Genomic DNA, 21,488 nt, shown 5'->3' with positions numbered 1-21,488 from the left:
AAAAATTACCTTTAAGTTAAATCATCTTTCTTCACTTGCCTTTTTTCTGATTATCTGGGCTCTTACGTGAGCCTCAATTATGTGCGATTTTCGCATATCACCCACGCGAAACATTAAACATGGCACACCATCTCGATGGCATATCACAGCATTTCGGGAGAATAGCAGGGTTTGTGCTCGTTTCTTGGGCCGCGATAGTTTCGCAAATACTATGCCAACCATAAATGCTTGTATAAATACACCCATAATGCATTGCAGACAAATGGTAAAAATGGCTTCGGGACACTCTTCCGTTACAAATCGATTGCCGTAACCGATTGTGTGTTGAGTTTCAATGGAATACAAAAATGCTGAAGTGAAACTCCTCACTTCCGTTACACACATACGATGCGTTTGATTTTGTATTAATTCTGGCTGATAATCACGCATATATATCCATTCGAGGTCACCGTGTGCATAGGCAATCGTCCACCAGATGAAACCAAAAAATGCCCACGATATGAGAAAACTTAAAGCGAATACTAACAATGTCCAGCGCCACTGTGCATCCACAAGTGTGGTAAAGATGTCCTAAAACAAATCAATTAAGAAAGTCTTTGGGTTAATATTGACATTCAGTCGTCTTACGAAAAGTACGCATCGCATTCATTGCGTTTTGCGAACATTTTCGCAAACTCACCGCTAGAAATCTTTTCAACGCCAAAGTAAAAGTTTAAAGTATGGCCTCACAAGTCCTTTAAACACATAAAACCTCAGCAAAAGTGAAGCCTTTATAATATATATATATATAATATAACTGATCCCCTTCAGCAAATTGCTATCTATTCACTAATTATATGATCGTATGATCATATTCTACCTTTTTTACTGCAACACATTTACAATTCATTCCTATTTACTTATTATTTATCATTATCATTGAATAGATTTCTTCTTCTTCCTATATTGTACATTTTCGATCGAGTTTCATCTTCCATTAATTGTTTCGCTATTAATTATCTAGTTAACACTTTCTGTTAGCTTTTTTCCTTGTTTTTTTTTTTTTTTATTTTTTTTTTTTATTCAAGCAAACAGTTGTTAATCGTTATCTAACAACCGTACAGGTGCTAAGAGAAGATCGAATTTTTATATCTAAACCAAAGTTATGACGTTAAAAGGTGTAAACCGATGGCAGTGAACTTGTTCTCATTCATTCCATTCACTATGGCGGACCAAATCTGATTTTACTCAGTAAATATCTCCTATGTGCGTATACAAAAGAAATGGGAAGAGAGTAATAGGATGCGGCCGGTATCCTGGCCACATCAATCGTAATTAAAGTATGGCCCACCACAATGGAAATTGAACGGAATTGATGATCGAGCTTCTTAACCACTAGACTACGCGAACGTTCTTAGTGATAATGGGCACCACCGAAATCCCAAGCCAGGAATACTACTGACTTTTTCCTTCTCTCTGTGCACACAATTGAACATTGGACCACCAATATGTCCACGCCTACAGGGTGGCTGATCAGTTTGGACTTAGGGCACACAATTATACTGAACAGACAGTATTGAAATGTTTGCTAGAGTTCATGGTGATCTGATTATTCAAATACAACGTCTTCCTTTAAAATATCTCGTCAGATAGATGAACCACGTAAACCCTTTTCCAGCCCAATCTTCTAAATGAAGCCAACGAGATAAAAAGGTTAACAGATGCTCTGGATCTTTCATTCAGAAATGAATCTATTTTTGTTCCTTAAACTGGTTCTTGCCTAGTTCCCTTCTGGAAGTGATTCCTTTTTGGAACTTTCAGTCAGAAATGAATCTATTTTTGTTCATTAAATTGTCTTAATGAATCTTCCAAGTTTGTGCAGTTTACATTTATTTATTTGCATTGTTATATTATCCCCATTGGGGGACACTATCCACACCTTACCATAAAATTTATTGTTTTGAATATATTGCAATATTAATAATAAGAAAGGTAAGAGAATGATAAGAAACAAAACAGAACAAAAGGAAAAGTTTGAACAGCAAAAGTAGAAAGAACAAGCTGGACAACGCAGATCTAACCGAGAATGAGTATTGAAAAGAAACACGAAATTGTAAATATTTTCATCCATAGCGTACATCTATCTAAAATTTTTCACTCTAAAAGTCAAGGCAACTATCTGACCTATAAGAATGACTGCAATTAACGAAGACTTCTTTGCTTGGAATAACGGAACAGTCACAAATCGTTGAGTGATAATCCGGAAATGTGAGATCCGGATCACCGTGAACTCTCTTCCAACTCTCTTCATTTTAAGTTGAAAAAGTAAATGGAGGCATTTCTGTCAAGCTTGGAATTCACAACGTCTTGAATATTTTAAATTTAAACGCTCGCACACACACCGTGAAATACTTCGCAGGCCATCTTCAGGCTTAGAAAAGTGTATAAAACGCTTACCCCGTAACTTATTTTGTAGCAGAAGAAAATTATATAATCTTAGTACACTTATATCGGGCACGCGGAATAGTATCCATATACCGAAACATCTCTACACATGTGTATATATACATAAAAATAAAATGGAAAAATCCAATCCGCTCACAAAACATTTTAGCCAATTTGAGTTAGTTTGAACTGCTTCTAACCAGATTCACACACCTTTGTGTGTATACGTGTGGATATGTGTATGCGAACACAGTTGATATACGGAATAGTCATCAAGACGTGTAAATTTCAATAAGAAAATATTTTTAAAATAGAAAAAACAAAAGTTATAGCAGTTGATTATTCAATTCGCTTGAAATTTCAATCAAAAGCAGATGAAAGGCATTTAAGAAGAAATAAATCAATTAGAAAACAACTAAGAATATTGCGTTAGCCCCACTTTGAGGCGATTCTTGAATACTAATAGCCACAAAATTTTTTGTTAATAAACACGAGCTTGCAATGCAAAGTCGATTGCGATCATTTTTCGCCCTTATTGCTGGAACGGCTTCGTAAACGTAAGTACAATAAGTTCTAGTCAAGATCAGGTGCATTTTACTCAAGGAAAGCCTATGCGTACAAATCAGCCACAAACAAGAGAGAAGAATGAGTTTTGTTAAATCGCTTATAACTAACCTCTTCTGCTAATTGCACTTACATTTACCTCAGGGGAAATTAGAGCTTATTCCTCTTGTCTACGTTCGGAAAGCTATTGCACAAGTAAAAATAAAATCAAGTATTGAAAGGAGCCCCTTCATCACCAAATAGCAATCACTTTGGATAAATATCCGAAGTGAACATTGTATTTAAAGAGAACACACTTGTTAGCTGCTGCAATATCTAACCTAAAACCTAGTCTTGGACTATCTTCTCATTTCACTTTTCTAATTTGTGTTCGCTGGTTGTAGTATTGAGCATGAAGTTGACGAAATTGAGTTGAGTTTTTCCATCAGCACTCACCTGCAGATATCTACGCCGTCTTTTCGCTACGTTTCCTTGCACCACGTTGCAATCACCATGCTTGAATATTACACGTTTTCTTACACGTCGCGAACTGAATCGTGTCTGGCGATACCTGCAAGACAACAAACAGACAAATGGAAAAACATTGTAAAATTTTCCACAACATACGTCATTAAAATACATACACACAAAAAAGAGATTAAAATTTAATATAGCTGTCTAGGAACAATACTGTCTGCTACGACTACCCTGTCACAGTTGTAAAGAAATGCTATAAGAATTAATAGATTGATGAACAATATATTTACGATAATAATTCAATTCAGCAGGAATTTCTTCTACGGATTTAAACGCTTCATTTTTATACCCTACACCACTTGTGCGAATGAGTGTATTAAGTTTGTGCGGACGTACATAACAACGGGAGGGGCTTAAGACCGATCCGCCTTTTGTTACACCAATCGAGTCAGAATCATTTTTGAATTGATCTAAGCACTTTGGGTAATTTGTGTTTAACCTAAAGGTCGCAATTGTGGCACAAGGACAACGCTATTGAAAATGGTCCCGATTAGTCCACTTTTTCGCCCACAAATGTTCAAAACTTTATGAAACAGCCTGTTGAGTAATAGCACTTTGACATTACAAATTAGTATGAAAGCCTTGATTCGCCTGGAGCGATTTTTTGAACCCGCCCTCGTATAACAGTTGTTTCGAAATGTGAATTTTTGTATGTTAAAAAGGTATAATTATCGGTATTTTATCTGAAGTGAAAATTAGTTCGTAAGAGTGAATTGATGAAGAAGTCAATGTTACTGCATTTGGACCATGTTGGTCTATTTTTTTGGAAACCACAGCATATAAGAATACTCAGGATGAAAATTTGTAGATGATAGTAATTTGACATAAAAATTAAGTGGACCACATTTAATGCACAGGGGTCTATTTCATGGATCCCGTCCTATATAAGATTTCTCATGGACAGTAAGTCATTCACACAAAGGTTTAATATAGCAATTCAGCAAAAAAATCAACAGTAAGGAAATTGGACCAGATAGGTCGATTTCCTAGACCCCAGCATAAATAGGGGTTACCGTGAAAAGCAAGCCTTTCTAGCGAAGAACTTGTATGAATTTTTATGATTTTTACAAAGTAGGGAATGCTTCGGGAATGCTTCGGGAATGCTTCGGGCATCCTCCAATCTGCAGACATTTGAGAAAAAGTATGCCTTTGCAGGTAAATAATGTGCAATTTTTGGTGTTTTGCTATCGAAAAGAGTTATTCACTCTTTTGTACTAGGCGAAGTTGTACAGGGTATCTAATGGTCGACCTTGCCCATCTATAATGAGCTTACTTCTTTTTTTTTTTTTTTTTTTTTTTTTTTTGCAATAACGTTCAACATAATTAAATTCACTGAAATGATTACAAATTGAATTGATTAAGAAATTAAAGAGAAAAGAAAATTTAATAAATATTTATTAAATGTAAATGTTCTTTGTTTGATTACGCGCGATATGTTTCAAGTCTTTAAGTGTTTTCTGAATTCTTCTAAATTTATTGTTCATTTTATATAAGTTTTCATTTAGAATAATGTTATGGTTTCTCATCAATTATATAACGCTGGAAACGTGCTGTAATTAAAAACAAATCCATTATTCATTCTTTACGTATAATTTATATTATTAAATTTATTTCTCTCTCTATCGCTCCCTTCGCTTATATTCGTGGCAACAGTTTAAGCGTGAAAGACAAACAAAGGTGTGTTTGTTTATGATAATAAGTTGAAAGCTGTTTAAATTATTACTCTACAACGCAACTCTATTAAATTATGGGAAACGAAACAAAGGGACAATGGTTCAAAAAGAACTCCAGCGTCAATTGTAGGCGGTTATGTAAAATGCAAATGAATAAAATTATAATTCATTATAATAAATAATCACTAATTAGAATATAATTGCGACTCGTTGAGATATCACGTGTAATTTATTAGGAAAAACTTTTCTTCAATTGCAAACAATGGAATTGATTTTGAATATTAGAAAAAGATGAAACAAAGCAATTAACAAATAAGCTGCAACAAGTAATGCTATAGCGAATTTTCAATCCGTAGCATCTGCTCTTTGTCTTCCGTTACCCTCCTCCTTCCCTTACTCTCTTCAATTAAGCTTTACGACGATGATGGTTGTGTGGCTTATAGAATCCACAATTTTCTTTGCTATGATCCCAATCGAGGTTCAAGCAAGCAATTTTGCTACTCAGTCTTCAACTGTGAGTCACAGCGTCCACCCAATCTCTGCATAGTGAAAATTTCTTTCAAAGTGGTGTAAGTTCATTTTTATCAAATGGTACTTAATGGGAACAATGAACGCAATGTGCTATGAGCTTTTCATCCGTAAACAGATTCCAAAAAAAAACCTAGAAAATTTTCATGGCTTTGTTACGTAATTGGCGGACCTCCAAACAAAATTACTTTACAAGTGTCAAAAATTATGTTACATAAGATGGATCTATTATCCCTTATCATCTTCATCACTTTCCTTCTACGCATCTCTCCCATACTCTCAAAAACTTTCACATAATGAACGAAATGAAAAAATTTCAAATATTAATATGAAGTTGTGGTTAAAGTAATTTATATGGCATTACCTGCAGAGATATTCACATAAATTCTTCTTATTTTGCTTTCTTAACCTATTTAGTAAACGTTTCATAAAAACTTTGGTTTGATTTAATTGAAATCCCATATTTAATATTTCATTAATGTTTGATTTTCATAAGTTGTTAACTTCGAAAGTGGTGCAAGTCCATTTCAGGCCATCAAAACTATAAATTTCTTTTAACTAATGCATTAAAAATGATTCTCTTATCGGCTTAAACAAACTGCTTTAAGAAACATTAAATGGTCATATTACTTAAGCCGATATTCGTCAAATATTATCCATATACAAACCAGTAGCGTAAAGTAGATCTACAACACTTTGCAAGAAAACGTTTTATATTGTACAAAAAAGATGCTTCACAAATGGAATATTTTTAACCTTTTGCTAACAAAGGAGAAAAGTGAAAAGTCCAGTATTTTTTGAAAATCGAATTGGAGGTTAGGGCAAATCTTTTATAAAAGAAGTAGCACTTCTTCTTTGGAAGGATTTTCAATGCTTACAAGCTTAATGAACTTAGTGTTGCGTCTTAGGTTGTATTAATCGAAGCAAACCTTGATAAGAATTTATGTCGAACTTTTAGTCTCCGCTTATTATATTTCGCAAGTTAAAGATAAGAGGGTATAAAAATTTGCTTGAACGGTCTCAGTTCTTCAAGTAATTTAAACGTGTTTCAGTTTAAAACTTAGACTCAAAAGCCGCCCTACTAATTGAAAAAGAGCAATGAAATGACGACGGAAACGCTTCAAATGACTTTTCATTGGGTTTGCAAAAACAAATCACAAATTTAAAGATATTTTTTACTTTAGCGGCGGAAAGTGTGCAAGAAAAATAATTTACCTAACATCAAATCAAATATTTGGAATAAAACAAGTGAAAAGACTAAAGGGTGCCGCGGCTAACCATAAAACGCCCTACACCAACCTACAGTTATTCATAAAATGACTTTTGAAAGTGGTCTGATGTGAGCCATTTGCAATAGCGTTTAGTCCTTAGTCCAAAATACGGCAAAGTACCAAATTTCTAAGATGGGCGTACGGACAGACAAGTTAGATTACGAGTGTGGTTTTGGGTGTTGCATTCGTCCGCAACGAACCGTTGTCCACAATGAAATATCCCACGTTAACCCGCAATTGTTTATATAACGACTTTTCAAAGTGGTCGGATACGGGCCATTTTCTATAGTGTTCGTCCTTGACTTAAGACACGTCAAAGTGCACCATATTTAATCAAAATATCTTAAAAATTGCGGAACACAAGGCGGTCGTATGAATAGAAAAGTTTAGATTAAGAATGTGATTCTAAATCGCTCGGGGTGATCCTCGGTTCTTGCACGCGTTCACTCAAATTTAAGATACCGTTGGCTATCAAGATTGACAAAGCACTTGAAATATATATTAAGGAAACTTTCTTTCCTTTCTTTATTCAACCCCAGCAGAGATGATTGAATCATAAAAAAAAAAGAGTTATAATAGTAAAAATAAGAAAAAAATTCCCTTTAAAGATCAGTCAAAAAAAAAAAAAAAAAAAATTCTCCTATCACGTCTACATATACGTAATGGAAACAAACGGACTAAAACTAAATAAATACAGTAAGCAAAATGCGAATTATCCTCGGGTAACGTTCGAATTACTTAATGACTTAAGAGAACCTTGAGCATCCTCATATCCTTGAGTCTTAGTCGATACACATAATTCTTTGAATGCAAAAGTTACGGTTACGCAAAGCGTATGAATTGCTCTGTGAAATAACAATCAAGCGAGAAATAAGTGAAAAGCAAATCTGCGTAATAATATTCCAAAGGCTACCAATTAACCATGATTTAAAAAGAAAAGAGAGTGCGAGTGTAGGGATAATGGGAGAGGGAGTTGAGAGGTGATGTATACAACACAGACTTTATGAAAGACAGCATTTTGAGATTAAGATCTGTTTAACATATATGCAAATATTACGAGTGTTTGTACATGTGTTAACTTCTCCTATTAAGTACTTAGCAAGCGCAGGCTAACTGTTTGTTATGAGTTCATGCACATATCGTACACTAGCTGTTAAAGTATAAATGATGAAATAATCCGGATTGCTACTATGTATTGCCCGTCCGGATCTAAACAGACATGCATACATGCATACATTTTAACTCGCAATCATGCAAAACATAAATTAATTACGATCCAAATAAGCTAAAGCAGTCCAAGTAAATGACTAGGGATTAGAATCCAAGATGAAAAAAAAAAAAAAAAAAAAAAAAAAAAAAAAACACTCAAGTCTGTGCTTAATGCAATTTATCATAAATTTAAATCAAGATAAGAAAGACACGAAAAAAAATTTACCAAAATATATATAAAATTTGTGAAATAAAAAATTTGAGAAACAACAATAAAACCAAACCGATTATAAGCAGCATGATAGCAGCGGGAAATGTAAAAAATAAAAAGTAATAAAAAACAATAAAAATTAAAAAAAAAAACACTTATTGTTCTTCAATAAAAGGCATTCAGGCGTTTATGTTCGTGTCACAGCTTTCATTAAATAACGCAAAACGAGAGAAAAAAAAAAAACACATAAAGTGTTTAAACGAATTTCTTAAGTTTTTTTTTTCTTTTTTTTGAATAATATTTTTAATGGATTTCTTTTTACGATGTTTTAAAGTTTTTAACATTCTACGAAAATATTCTATTAATATATTTTAAGCACATTAAACCGCTATTAGAGTGTGTGCTCTAATTAGTAATTAAATTAGATTTGAACGTTGTCCGCAATGCACTCAACTATTCCGGTATTCTTGGCTTAACTTGGTATTGACAACTGTTTCTATTCAGAGTTAAGCTTAATTGGTGTTCTTTGGTTTGCCGATGTTTTTTTTTTTTTGTTTTTTTTTGTTTTAGTTTACTCTTCGTTTTTTTTCTTCCTCTTCTTCTTCTTCTTCTTGTATTTCTTTTTTGCTTTCGTAATTTCTCCCTTTGTGCATAATTTGTGCAATGAAAACAAGAGCAAAAAAATACCATAAAGGAAATGAAAGCATTTACAGAGAGCTCGCGTTTCTTATCGGCGTAAATTTAATGTCCATCGTAGAGGGTATGTTATATTCGAGCAAAGATTTGTAACATCAAGCAATCAACCTCATCAGGCATTTAGCTGCACAGTCGTCTAGCTATGCATTCCAAATGCGCAAATAAAACCCAAATTTTATCTGGAAACACTATTCCAAGCATCAGAACCATTACCACGTTCAGGCACTTTTCTTAAGACATGAGTTAACGTTGAGTAAGGCGAACGTAATTTTTTTTTTTTTTTCTTGATTTTTATGCTCTCCTCGCTCTCTTCAACGAAAATAAACAAAAATTATTATTTACTTTAGAGTAGTTTTGTTCATTTCTTGGTCTTTCAACTCACTTATAGTAGGCATGACTTTGAATTAATTTTTTTAGTTTTTTCTTCTTTTTTTTTTTGTTTGTTTGTTTATGTTTTAAAGTGCTTAGCATACACATTTCAGTTCATCATACTCTCACTTTGCTGATTATCTCACATATTATGAAAGGCGTATTTAGTTTTCTGTTATTTTCTATACATGTGTTCTTAATTTCCCAGCGATTGTGATAAGCAGATGTTTTTGGTTTTTTTTTTTTTTTTGTCCGCAAGCAGTAATTATCAGTAATTAATCGAAGCCAAATCACAATGATATGCTCCTCTTTATCAGTCAGTGAAGGTAGATACTTTCATGTTCTGTACGATAACTCTGACAGATTACGATACTATCAGATAACAACTTTGCCGAACTTTGCAAAAAAAGTTTGATGTTAAGCTTGCAAGCATACGGCGACTTGGACTCTGCAAATTTGGGAAGTTTTTAATGAATCGAAGAACTGGCGCAATGTGGCGCCAATTACTTACTGGTCGTCTGCTAAAATCAAGTGTGAGAAATACCAAAACTTACATTCTCACTAAAAAGATATTTGTTGTTCAAGGCACACGTACCAAGCGTTCGGGAATTCTTACCCTTTGCTGACATCCCGAATGCATGTCGATAGTACGTTAGTTATTACTATTAAGTGGATAAATACATACATCATATGTCTATTATTTTTCTATTCCACATTTGTTTTTTTTTCCTAAATATCTTGCAAGATGATTTTCTTATTCCTGATGTTTAGAAGTGAATGCACTAAGATAATGCTTTTATAGCTACCACTGAAAAATGGACTTAATCTTTATGTTAGCAGCTACGGAAAACAACTTTGCTTAGTACAATTATTCATATGACACACTTTCCATAATAAGATGTTCTAAGGGAAATGATCGAAAAAGTGATCCGGTCCGAAAGATTTTCGCTAGCGTTAATTCTTCTGGCAAAATGTGTAACAAATTTCATAAAATTATTTTAAACATTTCGACCTCGTCGTGAGAATACAATATGGACAGATGGGAAGGCGGACAGGCGGACAGACGGACAGACGGACAGATAAGCTTAGATCGGTTCTCTAACGATCGGTATAATAAAAGATGGATCAATCTAAAGTGCTTCCCTGTGCTGTTTACGTCTGCACAAGTTTGATACACCATTGTGGCGCAATAGTGTAGTGGGGTATAAAAAGTGAAATTTTAACATATTTTTATTTTATTGCTGTTGTAATTATTATCACTGTTGCTTTAATTTATTTACACGAAAGAAATAAACCCTGGGATTAAAATACGAAGATTGCTACCATCTCAAGTTGTCGGCTTTTTTCTTAAAAAAAGATTTGCCGGCATTGCGCTCTGTGGGTAGTTTGCAAATTACCATAGGGTTCGTAGTACTGAAGCAATTTTGTTTATCTGTCTGCTTATCTTCTGCTTTGTTTTAGTAGAATATTCACATTCGCCAAACTTGAGATAAAAATGAAATATGTTTATTCTTAATTGCGAAGTGTGATTCACCTACAACCACATCCTAGTTGCAAGTCATATTTGCCTAAATTTGTCTAAAATTTAGTGGAAATGTTTTTTGAGAAGCATGCAGAAATTCAATTGAAAACATTACAACTTATGGGCTTTAAGAGATGTTGATCTTAAATTCCGTAGGATAGGCCCGGGGGTAATATAATACTGATCTGGATCGTCTTATTGCTCCGTACATACATTCATTTAAAAAAATATGAGCAGCCTTTAAGTCTTGAATTGACTTAAAAATGGATCCTCACGGGAATATACTTTTCACATGTGGTTTTTTCTCTAATTCAAATTCAAATAAGTGTTAAATATATTTATTATTACATTTAACCCCAATACGATCACTATGGATTTTTAAATTTGAACTTGAATGAAATTGCGAAGAAAACCGATGTCCGTTTTTTCGCTGATTTTTATAAATGCCTGAGGGACTCGTTATAGAAACCGTCGGTTGGATTAGGGTTAAACTTGCTTGACATGCTTGACATGACGTACATGTACGTCTTTATAAAAAAGAATAAAGTTTTTGCTCATGATTTTAATTGAATCGCTCATGTCAAAGCAAAGAGGTAACGCTTAAGCAAGCCAAATAATATAATTCGGGAAAATTAACAAAAACATTAGATGGAACTTCTTTGAAATGCACAACGTGCAAAATGATACGAGGACGTGCTTACAAATAAAATCGTGCAAATATAAAAGGTAATGTCAGACAACTTCCGCAACCTTTGGCTAATTTGGTGTTTCAAGTGTGCAAGTTAGAAAAATATCATCAACTTTTCATTTGCTTGAAGTTGCCGGTCTTTTCTTTGTTATACAAACACAAATGGGTCGTTGGTGGTCACGATTGTCTAAAAAGTACTCTACACCGAACTATCTACGCTTTTCCTTTTATACATACACTTATTACATTTATATCTACAATATATTTATTAAGGATATTAATCATCTTTGCATAACAAAAAAGAATCTCTACACACATGCGTACGCAATGAGTTTAATGAGATGAGATTATGCCGACTTAACTAAAAGGTATATTTTTAATTGCTACCTTTGTTTCTAACTACAAGCGCGCCTAAGAACCGCTCAAGCCAAAGAAAGCGAAATAATAAGAGCAAGTGCAATAGTTAAGCGGTGAACTATGTCGACCTCTTTAGCGACATTCTCGTATACTCGTCGAACAGAGCCGATATGTAATATGATGAAATTAGGTTGTAATGGACCGTCTTGACAAATGAGAAAAATATTTTTTAAAACGCTGACAACAAAGACGGATGGATAGATCATGACGTCATATACAGTTAACTAGTTAAGATAGAGAATGATAACCGCAACAAGATTTCGAAGACGCTATTGAGGTTCCGCTAACCGTGGACCAACTCAGAATAAGAAACGTTATCCCCAACCTCTACTAAATCTCATCAAGAATAAATGCATCGAAGCAAACTGTTGATATATTTGCTTTGCGATAAATATACGCATGAATCCGCAATTAAAAATATCTCATAATAGTATTCTATAGCGTATGGGATAAATTTTACTTGTAAAGGCATTGAAGCTTAATAAATCTGTGTAGTTGGTTCACTCTAAAAGAAAATATGGGTTGTATTATGATCTATTTCTCTTCACACTTTTATTGTTTTCCCTTATTATTGCAACTTCTTGCTCTTATTAATCGTTACCAATCCTTCAGAAGTTGCCCTTAATAAAAGAACTTAATAATGTTTTGCTTCTTTTTTTTTTCTTGAAATGTTTTCCAATACAATAATTGCCATAAAGCCATTATCTAATTAGTCTTTCTTCATTTAAATACCGCATCAACTAAACCCTAACGTTATTCGCATTCGATTGTAAAATCTCTTTGTCTTACGGGCAACGAGTTGTCTTAAATGAGAAATTTTAATTCGTATTGCGCAACAAGAAATTGAATAAAAAGAAATGAAGCAAGAAAAAAAAAAAAAAGAGAATAACAGAAATCCAAATAATTATACTACCTTAGTAATTCTTCACGCCAACTTTGCTGACTGGAATGAGTAGCGGCGAATACAAGCATTGATAAGCGACTTAGACTGCGTCGTAGTTCGGCCATTTTTCTTAAAGATGTTTCTTGTGAAAAATATGAAAAAATACCGCCTTTTTTGTTTTAAAGTCGACGCGTAATAAATATTAGAAATACATTGGCTTTGTAACTGGCTTAACATCTGTCATAGTTTGTTGTTTCTATTTAATTAATTCACGAATTTTTTTTTTTTTGCTTTTTATTCACAATCTCTATAATAAATCTTTATAAATCTCACGTTATCTCTTGATGCTTGTTAAAGTATCACTGTTCTGATACAATTGAAGATTTTTAAAGTTTTTTTGCCCTAAAACAATTATCTAAAAATCATTTTACATTCTTTAGTGCTGTCTGTATATTTTCTTAATTTTCTTTCTTATTTTTTTCTTTTTTTCTTTTGCCTTTTTTACATTTCTTTTTTCATCATTCATCGTGTGCTGTTTAGGATATTAGTTGATTTGCTTAAGCACTCTTGTCATGAATTAATTGGATTTATCGTTGACAAAGATTATTGCGGCAACTGTTCCACTTACGTAGCGTAGACATGCTTAATTCCCATATGGGATGACAATTTTGAAAGAGACGAATCAAAACAGAAAGAAAGCAAAAAATTAAAGGTACAGTTAAATTTAGGCTGTTCTTTCTTTTGCACATCTAGCAACTCATTGCTCATTGCTTAGCTCAATGTATGCTTCACGTCCCAACAAGTCCTGGCCTTCGTGCGTATTTGTCCACTTTTTCATCTCTCCTTAATCTTTGCTTGACTTGATGAAAAGGCGGTTTAAATCATGTTTAAGGAGAGCTATTTAAAATATTGTTACACGGGATTCGCGATAAGTTGCAATATCCGCCTTGCAATCTGCTTAAATTTTGTTTAACTTAATTTCTAAAATATTTAATATACTTGCAGCTAACGATTTTCCTAAAAATATCAAAGTTCAAAATTGATTTTTCAAATTTCAAAAGCGCAGCACATTAAAAAACAACCTGTCCGTCTGTCTGCTGAGGAATTTCACAGACAAAAATATCTGGTAATATAACAATCTAAGAGGAGAAAAATGCTAACATTTACATATCCCTCAGTAAGTTCGTAGGATGACATTAAGACGTCGTAACTATTGGCAAATCCATATGACTTTTAAGGTTACCACCGACTTTTCTGTAGTGGTAGACTAACTTTGGGAACACCTTCAATACCTTCCCCGTAGATGTTCTTTCCACGTCCACCGCAACTTTATCTTAGCAATTGCGAAGTTTATCATTACCCTATTCAATTTTTTCGATTGCTGTAACCTCTGAACACATAATTCGTTAGAAAACGGAGAAAAAACTGATATAAAAATAAAAACAAATTTATATGCAGTTAACAGCATTGAAAATTAAAAATAATTAGACCAAATGTCAAAACCAAACAGGTTCACGTACACGTACGAATATTTGGCAAATTGACAATTTTTGCTAGACAACTAGTGCATGCAAACATGTCAAAAAAAAAAAAAAACAAAAGCAAAAAATTAGAACATATTCGTGGAAATGATGTTTCTTGGAAAATGGTTGCAATAAAGTTTCATTATATCCGCTTGTATGCCTGCCATTCGATACCTAATGCAAGCGAGTTTATGCATTTGCACAAACATGTATACGTATATCCTCCACCGAAGAATAGGAGTATACTATATTTAGTCTCCCACTTATAATGCCTTCAAACGCGCACTAAAGAACCAATACATTCCGGTTCCATTTATTGACGAAATGTCAGGAAATTTGCAGCGAAATTCTAAATGCCCTTAGTTGATGGCCTGGAATCAGCTTCGAAAAGGCCCACGACCCTACTCGGATCGCGTTTACAGTTCCAAAAGCTGTAACTTGCATCGGTGGCGCCAACTTAAAAGTTTAGTGAAAAAGTTAAGTTGTGATGAGCCTACACCCTCGTAAAAAAACAATAACTTACAGGCTGTGAAAGCCTTTAGCTTGATCCAAAATCTGATATGGCCATCTTCGGCCAGCGACTTCTGCGGAGAGAAATGATAAGCAAATGGAAAATACTAGGGTACATGACAGTACCTGCATAAAATAACAGTGCTCCACTTAATATTGTTGATGGGACCCTTAAAAGTGCATTTTCGACGTTGGTTTTTGTTGTTGTTTAATTTTGAAAAACCTGCTGCCGAAGACCACCAAGCACGTTCTGAAGCTTACAATGACGTTCCACCATCACATACCGATGACAAAAAACGGCCTGGAGGACCCCAGAAAACTGGAAAGCAATGAATTGGATGAAAACGTGCCTCAAACTCGCAAAGAATATTTTGTCCGATGGTTTCAAGAGTTGCCCTAGAATACACTGTTGCAGCTCGAGAGGAAAGTTCCGCCGCCTCCAGCTCAGTCACCACATATAGCTCCTTCTGATTACCGCTTGTTCAGATGGATGCACCATGGCTTGGCTGGTATGCGGTTCCGCAAAGTTGAAGAAGTGCAAAATTAGGTCGGTGGGTGGATTCCTGCCAAAACAATACAAGTTCTTTCAAACACGACGATATCAGCACGTTACAAGAAATATGATAAAGTGCTGTAGAAAGTGACGGGAAGTTTTGATTAATATATACTGCACCGATTTTTCTCAATAAATGTCTTTTTCAAGTGAAACAATGACCAATATTTTTGCAACCTCCTAATACACGCTTTTTAAAACCTGCAACGCTCGAACGTAAACAACACCCATAAGGACTTGAGATAGACCCATCTTTTATAATACCGATCGATTCACAAAGCGCTTTCAGCCTTACCTGTCCGTCTCCTTCCGTGCCTGCCCGTTCACCTATCCGTCAGTAGTGTCCGTCTTGTATTCAACCAAAAGGCCCCAATTTTTGAGACAGTCTGATGAAATTTGATACACGGATGTGTTTTCGGATCCGACCACTTTCCGACCACTTTGCATGAAAAGTCCTTATATGAATAATTCTATGATGGACCGTGGCCCGTGGAATATAGCGTCTTTAGTTTTCTTTTATTTTCAGTATGCTCTACTCTAGACCAGTTTTGTAATAACCTTTACGATGCATCTAATGCACGCAAAAATTATATATATATTGAGTTTGATCACTTTTGAGTGTCGACATCGCATCCAGCAAAAGGATAGAAGCTGTCTCATGGAAGCGCATTTTTTAATAATTCGTTGCGCTTTTTGCAAAGAGTCTGCAAAATATTTTGGCTTATTTTTATCATTATTACTTTTTAATGAAATCATTCAATCAATAACAATACTTGTTGTCTGAACTCGATCTATTTTAGACGTTCAATGCCTTCAAAATCAAGAGGTAAGATTTCTTTGGCATAGCGCATGAACGAACAAGTTGATTAATTTGATGGCAATTATTTTTAGAAGTCTTTTGCATTGATTTTAGCAAATAACGAAACAAAAAAAAGCAAAAATTAGAAAAATCAATCCAGTCACATTTGTTCTTTATCTGTCGGCAAAGCTAACAATATATATCTCTGCACAAACACTACACTCATCGACCAATGTAAATTTATTGACTTGATTTTTTTCTTTTTTCTTTCGTTTTTATTGAGTTATTTTTATTTATTTTGTAAGCACAGAGACACACTTTCTGCTAAAAAAAATAAACCCTGAAAAACGTTTTATAACTTAATGGACGATGATTGGTTCAAGTTGTAATCATTTTAGAAAGACAACCATGTGAAATATATTTCTGAGGGTTAATATCACTTAGGCATCGAAAGTTTATAGATGCGACAAGTAAACTCAATATCGTGTATTAATCGGACATATATGTAAAGAAGATTTATGATAAGTGTTCGAAGTCTATTTCTAGAAGAGAAAAAATTCATGTACCTCAGGGTGATCAACTTAAGGTGATTTAATTAGATTTTAAGTTATTTAAAAGGGGCTAAAAATGACTTTTTATAACATATGTAAGAGCACGCAATATCTACATACGAGGATAATTTGATATGCAATCCAAAGGTGAATACGTGTAAACTAACATATCCAGCATTTTTTTCCCCCGTTTTCCGTTTTAGTTTCATGGAAGTGTTTAGGGTAAAAAAGTCATCGAAATGAAAGATTACTCGATTTTTACGAGCAGTACGATGTTCTGTTCATTTCAACTTCAGCTGGTTAAGTCCCTCCCTCCCTAAATCTTCATTGAACAAGATGAACTTGCAAATGGCGGCAATAGACGGTTGCTTGTCAACTGTGCGACGGCGCAGCGCAAATGAGAAAGAAAAGTATTTTCACATGAATGGCAACTCAAGCAACCTACTAAAACCTACTGCAACCTACTACAACCTACTGCAACCTACTACAACCTACTGAAACCTACTACAACCTACTGCAACTACTACGAGACAAGTTAGCCTAAAAATCGCTCATTTCGGGCCTGCATGACATGAAGACCGTTCTAAGAAAGCACTTGACGATTGATCTAGAATTAAATTTTTGCTCTTCAGGAATTTTCTTAGACATTGCCAAACTTAACCGTATTTAGATTTAAGAGTTCTGGCCTTGTGAGCGAAACATGGTAGAATGTATACCTCCCAAAAAACTTTAAAGCAAATCTTGGATTTTTTTTTTTTTTTTTTGATATAACTGGAGCAGAAAAAATGTCCGCGTAAAAACCTGCATTATCAGCCTGAAGAGAATCCCACGCGAACAAAGGATTGAGAATAATCGAGAACTAAGCTCAGATTTCAAGTTCTAAAGGTACACCATCCGATATTCAAAACGTGGTTCATTCGGATTTTTTTTTTGTTAAACTTAAACATTTTTGGTACACGCATTTCGAACAACCCTCGTATGTTTAGAAAACTAATTAATATAATGTGAAAGTCATGCATCAATATCATCTATTACGTGATATGATATGTACGTGCCTTTGTACATTATTTCACACTTACTCATACATGGCATCCATTAGATCTCGCTCCCAGGTCAATAGGCGTTTCATTGCAAATTTATGTTTATTTGTTTTTTTATTTTATTGTAACAGTTAATAAATTTATTGGTTTTTTTCTATTGTTCTTTAAACGAAATTTCTTCACTTCATGGAATGTGTAAAATTCTTTAATGATTTTCTTCTCAGGAATGAAAACGAAAAAGACAATCGCTTGCCATTGATCGTAAAACCGTAATTGAGAGATTGCTACCGCCACTTTTTTACTGGTGTTGAAGCTTAACCTTGTGTAGTTTAACGTATTGTGAAAAATTACAGAGATTATAACGCGCTCTTACCGAATTTATAATGCTTTAATAACTGACATATATATTATATTTTTTTTCCTATTCTCCTTCTTCGGTATTTAATTGTAATCAATGCAAACAAAAGTCATAATATGACATTATCGGGGAAAACAAAAACAAAAAACAAATGAAATTTTTGTAATAAACGAAATCACGTAAAGCATTCTTATGCTTATAACACAACGCCACGAAAGAGATAAATTTTACAATAAATTAAACTTAAATAAAATTACACGAATAAAAAAATCTCTAAGAATTAAAAACAAAAATAATTTGCGTAATAAACAATATATTATCAAAAGATAATTCTCAATAAATTGCTTTAGCCCGAGACGCTTTCAACAACACTGAAAAAATGTATGCAACAGGTTTGTAATTTTTATGCTTTTATTCTATAAAAAAAAGAATGAGAATTAAAAGGAAATTAAAATAATTTTGTTGTCTTTGCCTTTTCTGCATGCATAACTATAAAGAAGAAAAATAGCCAAACGATTAAGGAAAATATGCGAAAGCGAAGCGTAACGAAATCATATGATATCTGTTTAGAGTAAAGTAAAACAATCTAATAAACAATTAATGCAAAAAGCAAAAAATAAACCACATAAAAGCGCTGATCGATACACTTATGTACGTACGTATGTAAGCAGATATTGCACCCATCCATTTCCCACACGTTACACCGTATACATCAGTAAAGAGGTAGATTTTTAAATAAAATAACAGGGGATCATGTGCTGCAAACGTTAACGACTCAACAAAAACATATTCACGACGCATCTGTTAAAACATATCCATCGTATCATGTTATTCAAAACAAATGAATTGAGTAACAGAAGTGAATCAATAAAACATAGACAAGCAACAGGTTTCATTTAACGGCAATAGCAGTAATTTTCGTTACGCAATACACGAAAAGGATTCACACCATGAATAACTTTAAACGTAGTTTGAAAAGGTTGCGTTCATATTAGTTGGGTGCACGCCCCCTAAACCCTCCTCCCCCCCATCTAAATAAAGGAATATGCCAATTCTATTATTTGATGAAGGGGTAACGGTTGCCAGTATGGCGTATACCTCTCAGGCTACCGGCCATACACTATCCCTTACTCCCCATTTCTTTCTGGCCATCACGATGTTCAACACAAATGGTGGCCCATCATTTTTCTCGAAATATAGTTATTTGTTCGCCAATATTTATTTTGTCCTTTTCAAAGTAATCCTCCTTAGATACAATGCACTTGTGCCAGCATTTCATCCAATCATCGAAGCGCTTTTGATATGCGCTATATGGCATGGCTCTGACCTCTTCCAGCAATGCGTTCTTTCGCAAACAATTTTTCCATGTCTTCGTCTAAAACTTCTTATCTCGTTCCGAAATCTTCGATAGAATCACATCCTTCTCGGTTTGGATAGCTTTACTAACAGGCTTTCAATGAACGATAAAATTCCAATAGCAGTTCACTCTAAAGCAACTCAGTACACTCTGCACCCAGTTACGAATCAAGTAAACAGATTAAGCCCGTTTTTTAACTTTGAGTTGTTTATAGACAAGCACTTATTTTTGACAAGTTTCAGCTTCTTGCCTAGTTTCACAAAACTTATGGATCAAATTGATGCGTCTCAGTAGAAATAGGTAAATACAGGCATTGGCAGTTCTAATGCTAAAAAAAAGTAATATAATTAGACGCTCTTATTTACCAAATTGGCTTATATGTAACTATGTTGTCTATCATATTAATAGCATGACGGGCCGTCTACTTGAATTTTCACTTCATTTCAATATATGATGTTTGCATGTTTTTTGCAAAAGACTACGAAGTGCTCCAAAGCTAATATGCACTACCCTTTTCTCTCCTTTTTGGCATGGACGATAAACATTGATGTAATTCAAGCACACATGTGCATACGTGACCGCAACATTCAAACAGTTTTTAATGTAAAGCATAACCCAGATTTTGCATTGCATGAAAAGTTTTCTTATAGCTACGGAATACGTATAGAAAACGGAATTACTTTTCAATGATCATCATGTGTAGATTTCACAAAATCTTTTTCGCCTAATTGTCTAGAATTAAAAAGGCAATACAGTCGAGTCGCGATTGATTCGTAACGCATCATATTAAAATAATGTTAAATAAAACTCAAAATTAACTCAAATCCAGAAAAGCGTTCGAACAGAAACACATTACGAGAAATATAGAAATAAGACAAAGCACGTCATCGTTCTCGATATCTAACAAATTAGATCGAAAGATTTTTTATTTGATAGCAAAAAAAATGCATAGTTTATCGGCAACCATAAACTCTCCACTCCTTATATTGGGTCCATAATTCGCAGCTACCGAGCTTACTCGATAGAGTTTGTTCGATATCGAGAACCATGAACCGGCCTCGGACTAATTTATACCTTGTTATATGCATGTGGACGTAAAAAACTCACAATTAATATAAATTAATCGAATCCGTCGCTCATTACATAGAATCTTGAAAATAACTGAATTGCACATAAGTCGCATCTATTCAGACTTATATCAGAATCTCTTTCTAAACGCATCAACTTACGATTACGACAAATAAAACTTCATTATAGAAATTAGACATTGCGACATTTTATTGTTGCTCATCACCGTCAAATATTCTCTGTCCACTCCTTCTTTTTCTGTTTACGTGAAAATCCTATAATATTTTAAGAAAATTTTCAAACAATTTCAGCTCTTGGAATAGTCTTCTATGAAAGATGCTTTGTAAATAGGCCGCTTAATAGATAACGTAGCATTGTAGAGAACTTGTCTTGACTGTATTGACGAATATACTAAAGTATGCGTATGTACATTAAGGATATATAATACGTCCCTCAATAAGTTCGTAGGATGTCGTACGGATAAAGATTTGTCAAAATTTCATGACATTCCGACCACGAAATTCACATTTTCAGCGTTCAGATCATATGGATCCATCAATATAATATCCTACGAACTTATTGAGTAATGTGTTACTTCCGAACTTCGAAAGGAAGGGCTTGAGATAGACCCACCCTTTAATATCACAATAACTTTCTGAATCGATCTAAGCTTGTCTGTCTTATGTCTTATCCTTGTCTGCCCATGTATGCTTGTGTTAAGCGTACAGGTTGTGATATTTGATGAAATTTGGCACATG

The 21,488-nt window shown here is 34.1% G+C and overlaps 1 protein-coding gene across 7 annotated transcripts in view; it reads right to left on the bottom strand.

The window, feature by feature from the left end:
- LOC119639622 (G protein-activated inward rectifier potassium channel 3) overlaps positions 1 to 21,488 on the bottom strand; it is a 31,445-nt gene that overhangs the window by 1,858 nt on the left and 8,099 nt on the right. For 2 of the 7 annotated variants that reach the window (XM_038037108.1, XM_038037109.1), the window contains 2 exons: positions 3,424 to 3,538; positions 40 to 570 (listed from right to left, as the gene is read on the bottom strand). In XM_038037108.1, coding sequence (XP_037893036.1) covers positions 40 to 570; positions 3,424 to 3,538 — 646 coding nt within the window. Of the gene's footprint in view, positions 1 to 39; positions 571 to 3,423; positions 3,539 to 6,069; positions 6,292 to 8,411; positions 8,491 to 8,555; positions 8,670 to 13,001; positions 13,174 to 17,986; positions 18,511 to 21,488 lie in introns of those variants that run through there. The other 5 variants (XM_038037114.1, XM_038037111.1, XM_038037115.1 and 2 more) reach the window with 5 other exon arrangements.

The sequence above is a fragment of the Glossina fuscipes genome, unplaced genomic scaffold, assembly GCF_014805625.2.
Source record: "Glossina fuscipes isolate IAEA_lab_2018 unplaced genomic scaffold, Yale_Gfus_2 112, whole genome shotgun sequence".
NCBI lineage: Eukaryota > Metazoa > Arthropoda > Insecta > Diptera > Glossinidae > Glossina > Glossina fuscipes.
This window is presented reverse-complemented; position numbering and strand designations above follow the sequence as displayed.